General features: G+C 35.2%; 1 protein-coding gene across 1 annotated transcript in view; it reads left to right on the top strand.

Annotated features, from left to right (window-relative positions):
- ERp44 (Endoplasmic reticulum protein 44) overlaps window positions 1-23,623 on the top strand; it is a 196,800-nt gene that overhangs the window by 82,666 nt on the left and 90,511 nt on the right. The window contains exon 6 of the mRNA XM_090404875.1: window positions 15,734-15,849. Within this exon, the coding sequence (XP_090261001.1) occupies window positions 15,734-15,849 (116 nt within the window). The remainder of the gene's footprint in view (window positions 1-15,733; window positions 15,850-23,623) is intronic.

Here is a 23,623-nt window from a genome sequence, read left to right as displayed (position 1 = left end):
TCTTGGCTGTTGGGCTGTATGTTCTAAGGGTGCAAGCTTTCCAAATTTGGGGCAGTCTCATGCACCCAAATTTGTTGAGATTTGGGAAGTTTTTTTAGAGCTGAGGCTGATTCTAAGAATAATCTTTCATATTTATATTTGCTAAGTGTAGTAAAGTGGCTTTCTTCCAGCATATTCTGTGGTGGTTATCTAGCGCATGGTCCACATGTCCTGAGTAGCTTTATTGGTGAAACTGGATATACTCTTTGTGTATGGAAATCCTGATTGGAAAAAAAAAAAAAAATTCCCAAATCTCAACAAATTTGGGTGCACGAGACGCCCCAAATTTGGGGAGCTTGCATCCTTAGAACATCAGCCCAACAGCCAAGACAACTAGCCTGCCAGGGGGGGGCACCTTTAGGACTCTAGGACCAATTATAGTTGCCTTCTTCAGCCTCATTTGCTCTTTGTTAGTGCCTGCATGCACATATCATAGTTTTATGTTCCCAGAAGATGGCAATGTAACATTGCCGAAATATAGGAAGATATTAATTAAAGTTTTTTAATTAATATTTTAGCATACGTTGTCATTTCCTAAAAAAAAAAATTAGTCATGTGTAACCAACGTATATGCTTATCTACAAGAATTAAGCTACATCCAGTGTAAGGTGTTCATCCAGTTTAAGTATCTCATTACCACATCTATCTCTCTGTAAGGTATGTTTCCTCCAGAAACATTCATAAAGTTTTGAAATAAAATCTGGACTTTGCCAAGGGAGCCTCGATAGTTCAGTCAGTATAGACTAAGCCCTTTCGTTGGAAAGAATTTTGCCTGGGTTTGATTCCTGTCAGTGACGTGAGGACCCTTTATATGGTCTCTTTTGATTAAAGGTGAGTTAGCCAGTCTCATATGGAAGTAGGGGGTTTTTTCACCTGGAAACTCCGGTTTTTCGTCCCCCAGAACAGGCAAACAGGGCCCTGTGAATACACATGGATTACAGTCATGAATACATCCCAGCCATATGCCAATCCCTAGCCTGGATAAAATTGGGGGATTGGGGAAAGCAATGGTGGACTACCCTGTAAAAATCTCACCAGGAATGTATGTAGGCATTGCCCACAAAGTCACCTACGGTTGGAAACGAATGAAAGGGAAAAACTTTGCCAAGTAGATGCTCTCTCACAACCCTATTCAATCTAACACTGGAAAAAATAATTAGAGACCTAAATTAACAATGAGGGGATGGAAATAAATGGGAACAGTATATTATTTGCTTATGCCAGTGACTTTGTTATCACTGGAGACTCTTGTGAGGATGTTATATAGATAAGGTCTATAAAAGTAAGTCTTCATATATAATTAGTTATTTTATGTTCCATGTATTTCTCTCTTTTATGAGATAAGTGGTAGCCTAGATATTTGAATGTATTACCTGTTCTATAATATCATTGATGCAAATTTTGCTTCTAATTGGGTCCTGGCCTTTAAATGCCACGACTTTGGTTTTGGAAGTGAAGATTTTCATATTGTGTGTTTTGCCATTTCATTTAATGAAAAGGCTGCTTGCTTGAATCTTCATTATCTTCAATTAGAACGTGATTGTCAGTGAATAAAATTGTACTGATGTTGGTGTAATCATTTATGTCAATGTCACAACTGGTTGTTTCCCTCCACTCCCTTATAATATTGTTAATATAGATATTAAAGAGAAGTGGCGGTAGACTACATCCTTGTCAGATTTTTGTGCAGCTATCTTTATTGTAATTTGGTTATTGTTTTATATATGTGTGTGTGTGTGTGTGTGTGTGTGTGTGTGTGTGTGTGTGTGTGTGTGTGTGTGTGTGTGTGTATATATATATATATATATATTGAAAATTGCTTTAATTAACTGGTTAGGAATGTTGTCATTCCTTAAAATTTGAAATATAAATCTTAGAATCAACAAAAATTACACTCAATCCTTTTCACCTTAATGTCAACTGCCGCCTCAGTCTTTCTGATTGTTACTCCTCTACTATTCAGCTATAGCAGTTTTGAGACCACATCCTCATGCACAAGATCAACAACAACACAACTAGTCTGCGAATTCATTCTAATGTGAACAATCTGTTGATAATTTAGAACATTGATGTACCCAAGTAATTTTTTTATCAGGAAAAAAAAAAAAATCAGCTAACGCCTTTTTATTCCCTTATACGGGAGTAGGCGAGGCCATTTAGCCCTATCTAACTTTTGGAGACTGAGTGGGCAGTTCAATCTCCACTGGTACCCAATCAGAGACAGATGGCCCAAGGCTATCACTAATTAAGCGGTACGCAGTGAAGAGAGACGGCTCAAATGTACCGCCATCTCGTGGTCTATAACCCTAACACAATATATTTAATGTCTGAAATAATGTGGGTTCTACGGTCGATTTTCTTGAGTTTACAGAACGAAAAACCCGAGTTTCCGGGAGGAAAAACCTGCTTGCCCGTGCCAGAGATCAACTAACTCGGGAACCGGTCGAAAAAAGGCTTAGAAAAATTTCCTCTAGTCGCTGACTAGACTCGAAACCAAGTCTTCCTTCGTGCGGCCAACCACGGCGCTTGGCCGCACGAAAACGCCTTGCCCATTCTGTTTAAGTGACCATACCACCTGAGATTAGCTCTGCTAACACATTCCTGGATGCTGACAGTATCAAGTTCTTTCCTAATATCCTCGTTTTTAATATGATATTGCCATTGATTCCATCTGTTCACGCCTCTAATCTTTCTCAGGACTATCATATCTGTGGTCTTTAGTCTTTGGTCAAGTGATTTACTTCTGACCCAGCTCTCAGATCCATAAGTTAAAATTGGTTTGAACACTGTCTTGTATACAGCTAATTTAGTGTTCTAACTAGTTTCTCTCTTATTCCATATGAATTTATTCAATTGACTTCCTACCATACCAGCTTTGTTGATTTCCATATTTAATTTACTATCTTCACTAAAAATTGTGCCTAAGTAGCTGAAATGTTTTACTTGTTCCACAGGTTCTCAGTTCACAACGCAGTTGACATTTTCAATGATTCTGCCTATTTTCATTGTCTTTGTCTTTTTATTGCTGACCTTCATACCATATCTATTACAATAGTTATTCATTTTAGTCAAGGAATCTTGCAGACTTGTAGCGTATTTATTTACAAGTATAACATCGTTCACATAAAGCAAAGAGCTGACATTAACATCTCTAATTTTGATATCATGTTTAATACCACTTTCTTTCATAATGTGATCCATATAGATAACGAATAACAGAGGGGGATAATGCACATCCTTGTCTCACACCAGCTTTAACATTAAACCATCTTCTTGTACTTCCTTCAATTCTAACTGCTGACTTACAACTCAAATACAGACTAAGTATTGCTTGATAGAATGCTCCATTGACACCATATAACTGTAGCGTATTGAATAGCTTCTCTCTTGGCACCTTGTCATGTGCCTTTTCCAGATCGACAAAACTTAAATATAGATCTTTGTTATATTCCCATGATTTCTTCACTATTTGTCGTAAAATGAATATCTGATCCTCACAGCCTCTATTTGGCATGAATCCAGCTTGTTCTTCACCAAGCTTTTCTTCCACAATTCTTCTCAACCGTTTCTCAAGTATACTGGCATAAATCTTACTAGGAACATTCAGTTTTATTTCCCTTTTTATATATGGGTACTATGAGAGCTCTACTCCAGTCATCGGGAATTTTCCCCTCTTTCCCCTTCTGAACTATGCAGTGCAGCCACTGTAACACTTTTATACCACCATACTTCAGTATTTCTGGTCGAATATCATCTTCTCCTGTTGTCTTTCCACATTTCAAGCCTTGGGTGGCTTTTTCTACTTCAAGTATGGATATGTATACCTGACTGTATGCCTGTTAAGTGTTTTTTTACCACTGTACTATCACTGCTTGTTTCATATAGCAATTTTTCGCTAAATGAAAATGGGAGAAAAATATCTTTTTCTCCCATTTTCATGTCACCTTTATCATCTCTAACTCCTTTTACAGCACTCTTTCCTCCATTCCTAAGCTTCTTCAACCACCTCCAGAATATTTTGCCACCTTCTTGATATTTATTTTCTATGTTCTTGCCAAAGTCCTCCCATGACTTTTGTTTAGCTAGTTTTACACAGTGTTTAGCATTCTTGCATTTGTCTCTGTATTCTCTAAGAGCACAAGCTGACGTATTTGACAGGAACTTTTGATATGCTTTCTTCTTTTCCTTCACTGCCTCTTTAACTTCCTGTGTCCACCTAGAGTTCTGATTTTTCTATCCTTGCAGATATCCTCACCACACTTCTTGTGGTGCACCCTGTTGGGTGAAGGTGAAGATTGGACATTAGGTCAGAAGCCCTGGTCGGTTCTCCACATTCCTTTAAAGGCTATGTGGAGGTCTCCTCTCAGTTATACATCTTTGACCCTTAAGCACCCCTGGTTAAAATGGTACTTATTCAGTTGTACTTTAGTTTAGATCAGGGATCGGCAACCTTATTTGTGCATGTTAAAAAAATTAAAATATAGCTAAATAATGGAAAATAAATTAATACTTTCTTATCAAAGAAAAATAAAATATTCTTTATGTGGATCGAACTGAGTATTTGATTTACTATTTAATTGCTCATGACTGCTTTAAATATAGAAACTACATTGAAAAATATTATAATTAAATTATTTATTCAGGTTTTTTTTTTTTTTTTTTTTTTAATACAGTAGCATGTTATCATACTTGTAAAACACAGGGGTGGCATGTCACATGAAATTATATGATATTTTTAAATGTTAAATAATAAAACAAAGATTTGCTCCTCCTTACAAAAACGTATAAAATTCGATAACATATCTATTTTTTTAATTAAAAATATCTTCTTAGCATGACTTTTGCTGTTGAACTTCTTGGGATAGTTTCTCAATATGCGACGAATATGCCGTAATTTTCATTTTCAAACATGATGAAAGACTCATTTTGTTTAGTAGGTTTCTCAACTTACTTTTAATAAAATTCATATTAGAAAATAATATTTGCTCACAGAATATGTCGATCCAAAAATTGATAGAAGTCCAAACGTGTATGTTTTTAACTGAATGTAAGTGTCCGGTAAACAATTTCACGTGTCAAAACAATCTTATCTTGCTTTTTAAGATCTTCTATTTCAGACCATTTTTTTGTATTGCCAGGGTAGATTTTTGTCTTTCCAGGTCAGCTTTAAGATTTCTAAATTTTGAATTCCATAAATCCTGGGTTTTCATGTTCTCTAACTAAAATTGAAATGCAGCCTCATGAATTCCAGCAAAAGGTGAAAAATTTAATGCGGCAGGATTAATTTCAAGTGGTCTCAATAAAAATGACATAATTGCCTAATTTTCTTTCTAAATTCCTCAAATCTCCCATTAAATGTAGATCGCATATTTAACACAATTTCTTTGAAAAAGGTTAAATTTATGGAATTATTATCAGCTTGTTATTGTTGATATTTCTTCAATGTAGAAAAATGTAATAATGTGCCTTTCTCTAAGTCTGTCGCAAGCAAATATAATTTTTGTTCAAACGAAATCACTTCTAAAAGCAAAACTGCTGTATTTCCCTTTCCCCGTAGGTTTCTTATTTAGTGCGTTTAAATGGGAAGTCATATCCACCATAAAGTAGAATTTTTGTAAAATGTAAATAGAATGTAAAGAAGGATTATCGCTTGTACTATTTTCAATTGTAAAATGTCCTTAATTTATTGTAAATGCTAAATTTAGGGTTTTTAGTTTCTAATTTAATAAATAACATTCATTTTGCATTATTCAAAAATAGATTGTTTAATAACGAAAAGAGTCGCAATTATTCATTCAAAGAGCCGCAGGTTGCCGACCCCTGGTTTAGATGCTTTCATTTTAAAGTTAAGAGTTTAACCAATTAGAGTATGAGAGAAATGAATATACTCCCCCCCCAGCCCAAGGCATCTTTGTGTGCACTATGAAATATACTAAGCACATTCACACAGTCATGTCAGCAGGAAGGCAAACACAGACTGATTGTAAATTGTAGACTCCTGAAGTCATAACTGACACCCTAATTACTATAATGGAATCTTGCTGATGGTCTCAAAATGGTGTCCCAGAGTTTTGGAAATGTGATGCAGGCAGATTGTTTAGGTTCGAAGAATGTTGTGTTATGGTAGATTCCAGAAATAGTCTAATTTATGTCTGTTTCTGTATAAGAGGGAGTTTTTTCCATTCGATCGAGTGATCTGTATCCATAGCATGGTCTGCCGCCCCCACAGTGGCTCTAGTGGAGATGTTGGACATAGTTTCTGTGTTTTTTTAGATGGATATTATCTGTTCATTCAGTTTATCTGAAGCATGTATGCATATGTTTGCAAGTGCAAAGGATACTGTTGACACTAGAATGATTCGGATGATGGCAAAGATCTTTTAGTGAGTGGATAAGAGTAAGTTTTGGTATGGCCTGAAGGTGTTCAGTTTAAGAAAGTTTGCAGTTTTTTTTTTTTTTTTTTTTTTTTTTTTTTTTTTTTTTTTTTGTGTCCCAGATGCAGGAGATGACAGTTGGAGTTTTTGTGGGGTGGGGCAGGGGAGAGATGGGTGGAGAACTCAGTTGGTTTTGTGAGTGGGAAGCCATTGGCTTAAAAAAGCGTCAAATGTGGTGGATTTCAGTGGAGAGGCTAGTGTGGCCTGAGCAGATGGCTTTTGCTCTGCTTGCAGTGTTTTGATAACACTTCTCTTGAGGATGTAGTGGTGGTGGTCTTGATAAACTGATGGATGTGTACTTTCTAGTTTGGATAGCCAGGTGACTAGAATGCTAAAGAAGGGCATCATCAAATTCCTTACATGTACTTACTGCAGGAGATATACAGAATATGGTAAGAGTACATAAAAGGTTACATCATTACTAACTTTCTTTCAACAATTTTTTTTTTCATATTAATCTGTTATCTGTCAGAACTCTAGTATTTCCATTGTTTTGCTAACCTTTTCTCTCTCTTTCTGTTTAAGTAACCATATCACCTGAAATTCTAACACATTCCTTAATGCTAACAATATCAAGCTTTTTCTGTTCTTTCTTAGAACTCATATGTCTGTCATCTCCATTTCAGATTATTTAAGCAGTTTTGTCCAATAATTTTTCAAGGGTTTCTTTGTGTTTGGATAGGTTTGTGTCAACTAGATGGTATGTAGATAGATTTTTGGGTAAAATTGATATTTTTTATTGTATTCGAAGTGATCAAGTATCATCCTTATCTGTTTGGTGATAATATTCTGGTGCAGTATATTGGAGGGGAGTATAGATGCTTCATGCTATTTTTGCTATAATTTGCAGACTGGGTATTTCTTTTGGAGTTACGGCATAGTTGTGGCCAACACTGAATGTGCCTGGTTAATTACGATATGTTCTGGAGGTAATTGAGGCTTATTTTTCTTCCTGGGTAAATTGTTTAATATTTGACTGAGCTTCACTTTTGTAAATTCTTTTTGCAATGAAGCATCAGAGACATTCAAGAGAATCCTTCAAAGTTCAATGTTCAACAGTTCATCCTGCATGAACTGTTGAATAGTACTGTTGGTCAATTGTCAGATTACTTCCTAATATCCTTATTTTTAATATGGTTCTGCCATTGATGTGATCTGTTTACTCATCTAATTTTCCTCAGTAAAAAATCGAAATGCGGAAATATGTAAGGTTTGGGTTGTTCAAATGTTCCAGACTACAAGTTTCATACAGAATTTTTTCCTGCATTGCAGTGTGGTGGTGGTGCTGCTGGAAAAAGCTGTCATAGTTTTAAACATGGTTTCAGAAGCAGAGAAAGTTGTGAGGTGGTTAGCTAAGCTGAAATCAATCAAAGCAGTGTGGCATAAGTTCCATCAGGTGGCAACACATACAGAAAGGCAGCACTCGACACCAAGAGTATCCATTTGTGGAAAGAAAATTTCCTAATGAGAGGAAGCATTTCAAAACAACATGGAGGAAGGAAGCAGCCAATATTGGAAGAGAAAGTAGAGAGGATTTGCGAGACCTTTGCACAAAGCCCAACAAAATCCGTTAGGAGAGTCACATGAACTGCAAATACCTTGCTCCACTGCACACAAGGTTGTCCATCATAAGTTGCATCTACATGTATACAAAGTGCAGGTGTTGCAGGAAATCAAACAAAATGATAGGCCATAACATTGTAATGTTTGCTACTGAAATTCTAGAACGTGTCAACGAGAATCCAGATTTTCTTTTCAATTTGCTTTTCAGACAAAGCCACTTTTCATGTCACTGAAAAAGCGAACAGGCATAATGTCAGGATATGGGGAAGCGAAAATCCTCACTCTGTCATGGAACACATGGGTGACAGTCCCAAGGTAAATGTCTGGTGTGGTATAATGCAAAATGCTATCATTGGCCCAATTTTTTTCATGGAAAGCAATATTAACAGAATGATTTACCTCGACATGCTGGAAAATATCGTCTTTCCACAACTCGAAGACTTACAAATACATATCCTCCTACAACAGGATGGTGCCTCACCACACTGGCATTTGACGGTCCATACAACTCTTGACAGGGTCCTCCCTCAGCAGTGGATCGGATGTGGAGGACCTATTTCCTGGCCACCACGATCACCGGATCTTACCCACTTGATGTTTCTTGTGGGGATATGTAAGGGACACAGTCTATGCAACTAAAACGGACAGCCTAGAGAACCTGAAACATTGCATTTCTGCTGCTGTGTCCTTCATCCTTGACATGCTTCAGCAAACTTGATCAGAGATAGACTATCAACTTGACATTGTGCATGCTACTAAAGGAGCACACATGGAAGTGTACTGATTTTTTTATAAAAACTTAGTGAGTGTTCCTTCTCATTTGTATAATTTCAACACCATAGTCCATATACTTAAGTAGTAGTAACACATTGAAACTAGGGAGGTCCAATGTGGGCACCCTGTAGTTTGAATGCTGTCTTGCATACAGCTTGTTTAGTGTTTTGACTAATTTCTCTCTTATTCCATATAAATTTATTCATTTGACTCTCTAACCAATTTTTGTCACATTGTTTTCCATTCAGAATGTAGTTGATGTTTTCAGCATTTTTGCCTATTTTCTTAGTCTTTGTCATTTTGTTATAATTTTTCATGCCAAATTTGTTACACTAATTATAATTAGTGTAACAAAGTGCAACCTTAACTAGGTTGATAATTATCAACCTAGTTAAGGAACCCTGCAAGCTTGTACTGGATTAATCTACAAGTATTAGCATCTGCATAAAGTAGAGCTGAGATGAATATTTCTCAATATCAGGTCCATTGCCACATTTTCACAAATGCTAAATAACAGTGGGGATAACATACACCTTTGTCTCACACCTGATTTACATCAAACCATCTTTTCTGTACATCTTCAATTCTAACAGCTGACTTACCATTCAAATATAGACTATACTTTCTCAATATAATATCCTGCTTACATTATATAATTTTAGCATTTCGAACAGCTTTTCTCTTGGTGCACCTGTTCATTTGCCTTTTCCAGATCTATTAAAACTAAGATATGGATCCTTGTTTTTTGACTTCTGTCAAGGATCTATATTTCCAAATATAGATCCTTGTTATATTTCCATGATTTCTCAACTGTGTGTCTTTCAAGTGAAAGTCCAAAGCACAGTTTCCTATTTCCAACAAAAAAAAAGTCCTTAGGTCTTCTCCACTTGCTTTTGATAATGCTCAACTTAACAGTCAAGATCAGATCTCTCTTCTTGGACTGACTCTTTGTGCTTTTCTTCCCATATTCTTCACTCTACTTCTCCTGAGTCTTTTTTCCTATCTTGTATTCCAGACCACTGTCACTAAGATCCTAATGATTTGCGGTAGTGCTTTGGCAAGATGGGTGGTCCTGAATCACCCAGCCAAGCTCATTCAGCTAGTAAGCTTGCCTACAAGGGTCAGAAATCTCTTCTTATTAAACACAGGAAGCCATAACTTACTTATGCCTATATTCACTGCCATTGACTTAACTATCTGCTCACCCTTCCTTTTCCCACTGTTTAAGTGGGAAAAGCAACTACAACCTATTTGGGACCAATCCCTTTCCTGTGATATCCAGTCTTCTACACAGGCAACCATGTACATCACAGATATAGATTGCTGATTGCTCCACCTTTCTAACTGTTGCAGAACTGTTAATTCTGCAACAGTCAGTGAAGCATAACAATGTATTATAGCTGAAATTACAGCTGCAATTCCTAAAACATATAGACTGTTCCTATGTTTTCCTAAGCCATAGTGGAATGATGATGATTGCACATCAGCCAAAGAAGCCCAGAAGAAAGTTTGGGGTATTTTCTGCAAATATCCCACAACAACAAACCGAATTGCTTTCAAACAAACTTGAGCCCATGCAAGACACATCAGGCATCAGAGCCAAAAGGAACTCTGGATTGAATTTACTTCTATATCAAGATCCACCAGCAGCAAAGAAGTTTGGGAAAAAAATCCAGAAAATAAACAGCAGATATACCACTCACAAGCTCTCTATCCTTGAGCTCAGTGGTTGTACAGTTGCTGAAACACTTGGGGCTTTTGTAAAGACATCAGCATCATCTTTTTATCCATCCAAGTTTCTTGTCAAAAAAGCAAAGCAGAATAACAAATCAGTTTTTCTTTGAACATCACAGAAAATACAGCAAACCATTTACCAAAGAAGAAATGGAAGCAGCATTGCTTAATTGTCCAGATAATATCCATTACGAGATGGTAAAACATCGGACAGCATCAGCCGTGGATCAACTGCTGCACCTTTCCAACAGAATTTTCTATGAGAGTATATTCCGGATACCTTTCAGAAGGTGATTATAATTGTCTTTGCTAAGCCAGGGAAGGATCCAAAATTCCCCAATAACTGTTCTCCAATTTCTCTAACCAACTGCTTGAGCAAGATTCTGAAAGAAAGAAAATGGTTAACTCTCATTTTTATGGTTTCTGAAGAGAAACGACCTTTTTTAGAACATAATCTGACTTCCAAAAACATAATTTTGATTTAGTGAGAATATCCCTTTTTTTTTTTTTTATCAAGAACTTCTCATTCATCTAACTGAACCTGCCCTCTCCTACCTCCTATAACCAAGAAGAGGGTGTTCTACAAGATTCTGTTTTTAAGAGTCATGCTTTTTGCAATCAAGGTCAATCAACTCAATAACAGAACAACCTCCACCAACAGTAATTAATGCTCATGTCTTGTATGTGGATGACTTTACCATCTTCTATAACTCATGTTAACATGAGGGTTATATGAGGGTGGTCTGAAAAGTTCTCGGCCTCGACCATAGATGGCAACACTATTGGCAAGTTTTTTTGCAAATCATTCTATCAAGTAGTTTTTTTTTATACAGCTGTCTGAAGCAAAAGTGTGAAATGGATAAAATTGAGTATCGTGCAGTTATAAAGAAGGTTTAATGCCAAAAGAAATTCATTCAAAGTTCATAAAAGTTTTGGGGCACTCCTTCGTTTTCGACAATTAAGAAATGGGCTGCCGAGTTTAAACGTGGCCGTACCAGCCTTGAAGATGATCAATGTGAAGGACATCCTAAAAGTAACAATACCAGAAATCATTGATCAAGTGCACAATATGGTATTTGATGACCAGCGAGTCAAAGTGTGTGAAACTGATGAGACTATAGGCATTTCAAAAGAACGTGCAGGATATATTTTGCATGAAGATTTGCAAATGAAAAAGCTTTGTGCGAGATGGGTGCCGCGCTTGCTCACAGCAGATCAAGCAAATCTCTGAACAGTGCTTGGAGCATTTTAACAAGAATAAAACTGATTTTGTGCATGTATTTATTACTATGGATGAGACTGGGATTCGCCATGACACACCAGAATCCAAACAGCAGTCAAAACAGTGGACAGAAGTTGGTAGTTCAGCACCAAAGAAGACAAAGTCGGTTCCATCAGCAGGAAAAGTCATGGCATCAGTGTTTTGGGATGCTCAAGGCATTTTGTTTATTATTATCTTCAAAAGGGTAAAACAATAACTGGGGAATATTATTCCGATCTTTTAACCAGACTAGACGAAAAAATTTGTGAGAAATCATCTTTCATGAGGACCCACCCACCCACAAAGGTGTTTTGGCAGTGGGAAAATTAAGGGTTCTGTGCAATGAATTGTTGGAACATCCACCCTATTCCCTAGATTTGACTCCCTCTGGCTTCTATTTCTACCCAGAACTAAAACTCTTCCTCGCTGGTCAGTGTTTTTCTTCAAATCAAGAGGCGATTGCAGCTGTAGATCGGTATTTTGAAGATCTTACTGCATGGGATAATCACACTGCAGCATCGCTGGAATAAATGTATTAAGGGAGATTATGTTGAAAATAAAAATAAATTTGAAATTATAAATTCGTTTTTTCATTGTTAGGCCGAGAACTTTTCAGACCACCCTCACATGGTGTGTATTTGCTGTTGACCTTGTGGCTTCTTATGCATGCATGTGTGGAAGTCATATTAAAAAAAATAAAAAAACTATGTGACTTAATTCTGACTGTTGTTCTTCAGTTTTCTCTTCTGCAATTTTTCTTAGCATTGTCTTTAGTATGCTTGCATAAATCTTACCTGGAACACTTAGTAGTGAAATTCTTCAGTAATTCTTACATTCATTTTTATTTCTCTGTATATAGATGGGTACTATGAGAATTGTATCCAGTCATGTGGAATGCAACCTGAATTATCATGTGCAGCCACTGTAAAATTTATGTTCTATATCTGCACATATCTGGTCGAATATCATCTAATTTAGTATACATGTCTTTCCACATTTCAAATTTTTTATGGTTTTGTCTACCTGGTATAATTGTACTCCTGATTGCTTTCCTCTTGAATATTTTCTACTTCTGTTCTTATTTTATTTAGTAATCTTTCAGAGTAATTAGCTTGTCTTGGTTGGTTGATTGGATAACATATCTGCTCTCCAACCAACAGGCTGTAGATTGGAATTTGGCCATGGGATGTTTGTGATTGTCTTCAGGTGGTTGATGAAATTCCTTGCCCAGTGCGAGACCTCCAACCTACTTATTGGAAACCCGAAGTCACTTAAAAAATTCTGTGCTCGATCTCTAGAGCAAGGTTTACAAATTGTAAAAAAATTACAAAAAGAATATATAAAAATTAATAAGAGAAAAAAAATCCTTACCCCATCCATGGTGTTATTGTATTATAGGTTTACATTTTGTGAGTGGGAGTTACATTAAGAAAACAAAACTAGGGTGTCTTTATCCTCAGTTTTCTTGTTACCTTTATCATTTGTGATTTCCTTTTACAGTATTCATTCCTGTATTTCTAATTTTTTTCAGTAGGTTCCAGAACATTTTGCAACCTTGCATATAATTATCTTCTTTATCTTTAGTCTTTTCATGATTTTCACTTAGATATTTTACACATTACTTGTCTTATATTCTTCTCTGTATTCTCTCAGTGCACATGCTGACTTGCTTGCTAGGAATATTTGTCATGCTTTCTTCTTTTCCATGACTGTCTCTTTAACAATTTCATCACACACTTCTTGGCTGAATTGATTAGCATTTTCTTCAGTCTTCCACTGAATCTCCAAGGTTTGGTTTTTGTTTTCAAAACTTATTTTTTCTTGAATATTTCTATATTTGTGTCAGCAGTTCACCAGTGAAAGCTGTTATGTTGATTCTTTTAAAACTTTCTTAATTTTTTTTAAATCTGATATTCAGTGTGTCAACCTGCTAAAAACTTAAATGGTGATCATTTCCTGTACATTGTTTGATCCTGAACGAGTGAAGTTATTCATGTTATTATATAATTATATATATATATATATATATGCTCAAATTAAGTGGATATTGAATCCAACATTATTTAAAAGCCAAATTGAGAAAAACTACAAGAGTTTTGGCAGATCCAAGCGTAAACAAACCTTTCATGATAGGGGCAACTCATAGTAAAGTTGGGGTAAGCTCTGATCACTAACCTTAGTATTACCCATAATGTAAAACACATCTCCTAGGAGATGTATGATGTTATACATTATGCAGGGGGGGGGTGTAGAGAGAAAATAGAGAGAAATATTTCTCTATGAAGAGATAAAAGAATTCAAGAGCATCAATCCTCCATTCAACACAACAAACCCGAGAAATCTAGATTAGCTCAGCACGGAATAGAAACAAGCCACAACACCCTTTGGTCCAAGACTCACCTCCTGCACAGATGTTGCTATAAATTTGAACATTTATTTAAAGAAAGTGTGGAGGCCTTACTTCAACATCCTAACTTGAATCATAATGACTGTATATATGTATCAAAAATTTGGGAAAGTTTAATCAGGATAACACATTAATTATTATTATTTTTTTTTTAATTTCCTATATTAGTCTAATGTCAAGATTATTACATGAATTTCTGAATTAATATCTTTAATTTAATAATGACTGATAAAAAAATGTTTACTCTTTTAATACTTAGCGATATGACATCATGCGGCTCGTTCTATTTGTGAATGATCAATTGTTCGTATTCCACCTTGTTTTTTAAAACTATTCCTATGTAGCCACTGAAGATGGTCTGTAATATTCAGACTAAAATATTTGGCAAATTAAATAATATTCTTGTGTAAACATATATATTTTATAATACAGAAAAACTTACCTCAAATTTTGTATGCCAATACATGAGTTGAGGATGAAGAACTTGGATGGGGTGACAGCTCAAGACAGGAGGATGTGGAGGAGACTCATCATCAACAGTAACCCCACTTAAGTGGGAGAAGCTGCAGAAGAAGAATACATGAGAATGCATGAAAAAAATGCAGTGTTTGTAATATAGAAAAATGTTAAATCAGAAATCTTTTAGTACAAAGTCTTTGGAAACCATGTGTATGGAAATGCATTTTTTTTTCTTGCTAATATACTTCAGAATATTAAACTCTGATTTTAAACATTAAACTTAATATTCTAATGTAAACACTCTTAGTTTTTTTGTCTCCATCATTATGTCCTTTGTTATACCCTTGAATTATAGTTTAAACATTGTCCAATAATGGGAAATTTTTGCCATGTATCTGATTGTGCAGTAAATTATGTTTTAGATGCTATAATTATTTGATTTGAAAAACTTTCGTTGCAATGGAAGTCAATCAAAAACTATTTTTAAATAATATAGATTCCTTATTTTTCCTACATTATTTTCAAAAATAATATTCCTGTCATATTTATGCCATGGTCCGTTTTACCTTACTCAGATGACATTGAATTCTAGGAAGTCATTAATTTATAGCATTTTGAAGAAAGATTACAGGATGGTTATCATAGTGTGTTATAGGCTTCCATGGACATTTTCCAGGGAAGTTGATTAAAAAATATAAAAACAGACAACATTGCAGTTATTTTTACTTACTCTTCATATTTTGGACATTTTATTTGATGAATTTTGGGTTGACCCTAAATGAAAAGAAGCATAGGCATTTTGAGGAATTTTTATTTCTTTTATCCTTTCTTACCTGTTTGATATTTTACTTATGGTTGTTATAGATTAATTTTAGTGACAATTTTTATATGATACAGTTCAATCTCCTTAAAGGGCTTTGTTTTTATGTTTCTGAATTTTTCAAAATAATTTTATTACTTATTGAATTATTTAAAATGCATTACATTTTCTCTCATAAATGTTTTTAAGATTGCATATTACTTTTAAGAAAATCCATGTTAAAAAAATAAAATTTATTACAGGAAAACAAAAGGAGTGTTATAGCTTATTTGAGTTCTAATGAATCACCAATTTATAACGTTTTTAAGAAAGTAGCTATGGATTTACGAGATGATTGTCAGTTTTTTGCATCTTATGGGTAAGTTTGACTTTATTTGCTTCATTATGTAGGGTATACCTCCCTTATGCACTTACACCTTTTTCTTACAAGTTCATTAAACTGAAATACCCCCCCCCCCTCCAATTTTTTTTTATTATTCTGCTCTCTTTGCATTTGAAGTTTCAAATGATCAATTGATTTAAACAAATATGGAAACAAAAATAGAAAAGCTGTAATTTGTATTTGTGTGTTGCTGGTTAAGCCAAACAGTCTATTAGCATTAAAATATTTGAATACACAAATTTTATAATTTCTTAAAGTATTTTATTTCAGATTTTTACAAAAAGTTCCTGACCTTGCTTTGATTTGAAGATTTCTCAAAATATTTTATAATCAGTTATTCTTTAATGCACACCCTTATATCTTAGCTTCTGTAGCTCATTTGGTAATGATGGTGCTCTTCATTACACTGCAAACAAGCATGAGCTTTGAGGATTTTTTTTTTTTTTGCCATATTTTATGCTTCTTTAATATCCTTTCTTGCTAGTTTTATATTTTGCTTATAATGATAAATTAATTTTAATAAAAATGATTTGCAATCTTTTGTGTTTACTGTGTTTTACACCCACAAAAGGTTGTAGACCTATAGTACATTAGTATTTTTTCTTTAAGGGATGCTTCTGCCATTAGGTTTCTTTGATTCACACAGAAACACAAGGAAAGAAGTAATGATAGTTAATTATAAGTTAATTAACATGTTAACATGCAGCTCTCTCACATTTTCAAATCGATCCATTCTTTGCATTCTACTGTGTAATTAATTATTGTTGCCACTAATGATGGCCTGTAATATTGAAACTGAAATATTGTCTTTAAATAAATATTTACTTATTTCTTTGTGTTTTCATGTGAATTATAGTACATTAGTGATGTGCATGAGCCAAAACATAGGTTCACTCCTGTTTAAAATGCCAAGAACCTTTTTGATGGGTTTATCTGAAGGTAGTTAGCCAGCCTCATACAAATGTTAGGTTTTTCCTCTTAAAAAAAAAATAAAAAAAATTATACAAAGCAACACATAGCTTAATGGTAAATTATGCATACTTAAACTAATTCTAGTTAAATCTCATTGTTTAGTTTTAAAAATCAGCATAACTTCAATAACATGAATATCCTACTCCAAAGAAGGAGGCAATCCCTCCTTAGGACTTTAGACAAAGTCTGATCATTTCCCCTTGTTTTTAATATTAATAATTAATAACTTAACACATATAAAACCAACAGTAATAACTTTAATGAGTTAAAAGTACAAATATTTCATACTGAAAGTAACTACATCATCAGTGTAGAACAAAGTTAAAGGAATGGAATACAGTCAGTGGATTACCAATTAAATTATATTATATCCCTGATAATGTCTGTGGTGAATATTCATTAAACCATATAAGTGTTAAGATATAAGCTAGGTATCACTCTGTATAAGGTCTCTTTCAACCATATATGTTTAATTTCTTAATGTCTCCCCCTCCCCATATGCTTTATTGAGATCAATAAAGCTTAAACAGAATCCTTGTGATTCAATGACTTTTTTAATTGTAAATTCTGATCTTATTTGGCTATATAAATCCATTGTTACTAGTGTTCCTTTCAATTATTTTAGCCTTTTCTCGAGTGTCTCACATAAATCTTTCGTGAAACACTGATTATGGACATTTCTCTATAATTCTCATATTCATTTTTATTTTCCTTTTTATAAATTGGTACAATAAAGGTTCTGCTTCAGTCATCAAACTTTGACCTTGTAGCCAAACTGTCTGGATTGCAGTGGCCACAATGCAAAACTTTGATACTAATATATTTCAAATGTAATATCATATACTTCAGCTGTCTTTCCACATTTCAGCATTTTTTTTTTTTTTACAGTTGTTCTATCACTTATTACTTTGTTTAATAATTTTTCAAAATAATTATTCCAAATATCCAGTTTATATGTATTGCTCTCACACTGAGAAGAAAGAAGTATTCTGTTAATGTTCTTTATGGAGAAGTTGGAGGTTATAGTCTTTAATGTCATTGGGTAGGCTGTTCTAGGGAAAGAAGTAGATGGGATGAAAGATGCAGTTCAACTGTTATCCCACCAAACTGGCAGAAGCCAGTTTAGTGGGATTGTCAGGTGACCAAACTGGCTTCTTGGGACAGCACCAAGAATTTTTTGAGAAGTATTTGGTGCACTGCTCCAAATCAAAGATAATATTCTAAAGTTGGGCAGATTTGAGATTTGTACAAGTTAGTAGTTTGAGAGATGAAAATTTAACATCTTGAGCAAAAACTATCACTATAAATTTGATGTGTTTGCACCAAGAAAGGGTAGAGATGAATGTCACCTCTACCCTGACTGAGTGTTATCAAATGTAAGGGGAGATGAACCAAACAAAGGTTTTTTTAGAAAAAAAAAGACAGTAGTGTTGTGAGAGTATTAAAGGTGACTTAAAGGTTGTGATAAATCTCACTGAAGAATGTTATGAAGATCAATGTTCAAGATGCTGGTTGTAGATCTTAAGGCTTTGGATGTGTGAGCACTGCATAGTCTGTTTTATGACTAGGATCTGAACATGGAATGTTTCCATGTTCATATCCTATAAGAGCACATGAAGACTTCATTGCCAGAATTTTTATGATTTTTTTGTGGATTATTTTTTTTAACTTACTGTGCCTGCATATCTCTCGCTGCGGTCTCAAGGATGTGCAGTCTGGCATAGTATGTGTGTGTGTGTGTCAGTTCTGATGAATGCACAAGTGCTGCCCTTGTAGCAGAAAGAGCTATGTAATGTGTAGTTTGGGCAGTTGAGGTGGATAGTGGCTGTTGATATTGTTATTGAGGGTTCTGATAAGAATAGTACGTCTGATTTAGATGACTGTAGGTGGTGGTGCACACCATTTATATTGTTGTTAAGGTCACAAATGTTGGTGAAGTGGATGTAGAATTTTTTTATTTTTTTGACAAGAATTAATGTTGGTGGGTTGTTTAACTGGATTTCTGTTTTTTATAATTCTTTTGGTTGAATTTTTTTTTTTTATATTTTTTGAGTTTTTTTTAAACTTTTTTGTGGGAGAATTTTTGTGATCTGCAGTTAAGTTGCATTTCTTTGGGTTTGGTCCATTATATTTGATTAGGAAGAGATAAAGAGAAAGTCGAGCATGCAGAGAAAGGTGACAGACTTGCAAACATACCGCCCACACAGAGGGAATTCAGTCTCCTGTCCAGGAGTAGCCTCAACAGTTCCCCCCTACAGCCACAGTATCTAGTCTCCCTCCAGTCACAAACTGACAAAATACAGTAGCTGCAGGATTTGACACTGGTTGATTGGGAAGCATCCAGATTCATTACTGACAGGTTCGGTCCTGTGTACTATCTAGCAGCCAGTCTGCAGAACCATTTTACTGCTGTACACTCGAATAGAAGAGAGTCTAAGCCCCTACAGTGAGATTGGTATGTTATTGAGGGGTATCACTTTCACTGCATGGGAGATTGTGTGAGATCATCTAAGATATCAAATGCTTCTACCTACTGAATCATTTCAGTTGTAAAAGGAAAGTCATTTATAGTTGTGTATGTTAAATGGAGATTTTAATCTCCAAAGATTAAAATTAAATTAATATTTCACTGTTAAGAAAGTTGAACTGGAGAAAAATCAACTTATAACGGAAGTAAATAAAAAAATTTTTTAGTTTTTGGCATTAGGAAAGCAACAGAGACAGCAAATGAATTTGATAGCACGAGGCAGAAAATATTTTAGCCAAAGAAAGAGGAAGTATATTAGACATTGCTATAACAAACTCTCACTATTAAACTGAAGTCCTAAGCAAATCCCTATCAGTATAATACCATGTTAAAAAAGATTCATAAAGTTAAGATATACAAACTAGCTCCTTTAACACTGTTTCTTGTAGTCAGATGTGCTATAGAGGGCAATATACAATATTGCCCTCTGTAGCTATACCAGTGCAATATACAAGCATTTCCATAAGGTATTCCCCAAATGTGGTGAGCATTTTCTATTTTCTATTCTCTTTACACTCATGTATCTTAGACCAGTCTGAAGTTTTCATTATTAAAAAGCATTAATATCATTAATTTTTCTTGTTTAATGTGTTATCTCCACTGGAATTGTGCTTATTTTGATGTTGGAACATCTTCAAATTAATTGCCCATGGGGCATGATGCTGCAAATTACATATACTTTGTAGAGAAATCAGTCATAGTTTAAAAGGGATAAGATTTGTTTCTTTCAGAATATATAAGTAACCAATAATTAAGATAATTTCTGTAATTGTTGTTATTTTTTAATTTCTAAGTATAGATGTGGTATATTTCAGCCTTTGTTATTTAAATATGACTATTTGTGTATGACTAGCAGGTCTAAAGGAAAAAATACGCATGAATACAAATAGATTTGGTACAGATAAATGTCCAGGTTACATTTGTGGTATTATGGGTGTTGCAATAAATTATCATGATAGTGTAGGATATCTGAATTAAAATTCAGATATCTTGCAAATTAAAAATTTAAAAATGAATCAAAGTTAAGAAGTTAGTTATGAGGCATGTTTTAAAAGTAGTGATTTAAATGTTTCTTCTTATATGTCATGAGCAAGACATTTTGAAATGTTAATTTCATCTTCGACTACTGAAGTTTTGCTTAAATATAAAATAAATGTATTTAAATTAGTTGTCAGAGAATAATTATAATTTTATTATTATTATCAACACCCGACCTCCATGGAGTCAGACTCATCATGGGAGGTACTCACTATTGCATGCAATGCTCATCCAACCACGTCTTAACTGATTCAATGTGTCCACATCCACAACACACTCAGGCAATGCATTCCACTCACCAACCACCCTCCATGCAAAGAACCTGCTTCTCACTCCTTTGCTTACACCCTCCTTATACAGTTTCCAGCAATGGCCTATTGTTCTACTCCCCTCTCCCATTCTATGAAAAATCTCTTCCATGTCTACCTGATAACAACTCCTGACCAGCTTATATGTCTCAATCATATCCCCCCCCCCTTCCTCCTATTCACGAGGCTCTGCAACTTACATTCTCTCAATCTGTCCTCGTACTCCACATTCCAAAGACCACTGACTACCTTTGTGAATCTTCTCTGTGCACTTTCCAACATATCCTCATCACCATGAAAACCCTCCGACCAAATCTGTGCACAATAATTCATATGAGGCCTGATCAAGGCCTTATACAATGCAATCATAACCTCTCTATTTCTGCATGTCAGGGTTCTCCTCATCATTGCCATTATTCGATGTGATGTCTTCACAACTTGTGCAATGTGGCCCCTGAATTTCAGGTCCACCATCACTCCTAGATCTCTCATATTCTCTACTTCTGTTAAAGTTTACCCACCAAGTGAATACTTTGCATCCCATCATTACTTACCAAATCTCAAAACCTTGCACTTGGCAACATTGAACTGACATTCCACTTATCTGCCCATTCATGCAATCTATTCAAGTCCTCTTGTAAGGCATTAACATCAGCCTGACTGTGCATTGCTCTCCTCAGTTTTGCATCATTTGCAAACAGTTGGATATCACTAGTTAAACCCAACCCAATATCATTAACATACAAATTGAACAACAATGGCCCCAAAACTGACCCCTGTGGTACACCACTGGTGACCTTTCTCTTTCGAGATACTGCACCCCCATATACAACTTTCTGACACCTATCTGAGCAGTCACTGATGCAACACAGAAGTCTGTTATCTAATCCCATCTCTTTCAATTTATTTAAGAGCTTGTCATGTGGCAGTCTATCAAAAGCCTTTGGAAAATCCAAGTACACCACTGTATATGCATCTCCTCTGTCCATGGTATTTGTCACCTTGTTATAGTACATAAGTAAGTTAGTGAAACATGATCTCCCCTTAACAAACCCATGCTGATAACCACAGAGAATACCACAGTTATCAACCCATTTCTGTATCCTACTTCTCACCAACCTCTCCAGCACCTTCACAACTCCAGATATACAGACCGGTCTATAATTTGAAGCTACAGCCTTATCACTGCCTTTATGCAATGGAACAATTTTATCCTCCTTCCACTCCCTTGGAACCTGTGCTGTTGCAAAACTCTTGTTAAACAGGCATGCCAATGCTACTGCCAGTTCCCTGGAACATTCTCTTAAGATGTGTGGTGATATTTCATCAAATCCTATCGCCTTATTAACATCAAGGTTATTTATTTCCTCAGATACCTCCTGCTCACTCACAATTAAGCTATCTGCACCTATGTGCAGATATGAATCAGGGTGGAATCACAAGGAACTTAATTCCACCCTGATCAGGATGAAACACACTTATAAATTGATCACTGAATACCTCAGCAATGTCTTCTGCAGCCGTTACCATTCTACCACTTTTATCCCTTAACTTCATCTTTCCATGATCATTGTTCCTTGTACTTGCCACGTATCTAAAAAAAACTAGGGTTTTTATTAGCCTGATTTGCCAATTTCTGCTCATGCTCGACTTTTGTTTTCCTTACTGAGTCACTCTCCTGGTTTGTTCTTTATATTCTTCATGTGACTGATTACCATTATTCATCTTGTACTTCCTCCAAAGTACTTTCTTTTTCCAGATTTCATGCTTAAGCTCAACATTCATCCATTTTACACCAATCTTATTCACCCTTTTGGCCTTTGGGATACATTCGTACATTGATGCTGTTATGTACTTCTTTGTAAGTTCCTATGCAGCACTTATTTCCTTACCACTCAACTGCTCGTTCCATGTTATAGCTCAAAGTTGTCTCTTAAGCTTGTCATAATCACCAGCCTTATAATTCCACATATATCCTTTCCTTGCAAACGCCTGCATATGACTAGCCATAACACAGGTGATTACTTCATGATCACTTTCACCAACTGGAGGAAAATGTGAAACCTCTCTAACAATTGCATCCTCTAATGAAATGATGAGATCCAGAACTCTTGATCCTCGTGTGCCTTTCTTTACATGCTGCCTGAGATAGTTATCTCTCAAGAACTCAAAAAATTGACTTTCCTTATTCCCAAATGCTCTCTCTTCATTCCAATCTATATTGCCATAATTAAAATTATGGCAATATAGATAATGCCATGATAATGACCCTTCCTTTGTTCACTAATCCAAGTTGTTTATACATTTTTTCATCACCACATTCCCAGGCCTATAGCAACATCCAACTAAATATGTCTTCCTCTCAACCTCCACGTTACACCACACTGCCTCATAACCATTGCCACTATTTCCCCCTTTCATGTCTACCTTATGTGGACTTAATCATCAGCAGCACTTTCCCTCCCTTCCTGCCCTTTCTATCCTCACAAAAAATACTCTACCCTTCCATTTCTATTCCAGTTATGATATCATTTCATTCAGTCATATTTCCAATGATTTGGGGGCGAATAAACTCAATCATTAAAGCCATTTCATCCCCTTTATTTCTGATACTTCTGGCATTTGTAAACAAATCGCCTTTATCACCTGCCAAATCACCTTTATCACCGCTTACCACATATACCTTTTCACTCTCCACTTCTCCACCCGCATTGCAACATACTCCATCTTCATACACACATTCACTGCCACTTTGTATGAGCTTCAAAAGTTTCATGATATTTGTGTTGTTTATATCTAGATAAAAGTTACTGCTATATCCACATTGTAAAAATTATTGAACTTGCCTCAGTGCATAAACCCTGTGAACCAGAGAATGATATAAATTCTATTTGTTTCATTTTGA

This window comes from Typopeltis vanoorti, chromosome 2 (genome assembly GCF_054136105.1).
Source record: "Typopeltis vanoorti isolate ZY-2024b chromosome 2, IOZ_Tvanoo_1.0, whole genome shotgun sequence".
Lineage (NCBI taxonomy): Eukaryota > Metazoa > Arthropoda > Arachnida > Uropygi > Thelyphonidae > Typopeltis > Typopeltis vanoorti.
Note: the sequence above shows the minus strand (reverse complement) of the source record. Positions and strands in the feature narration are given on the sequence as shown.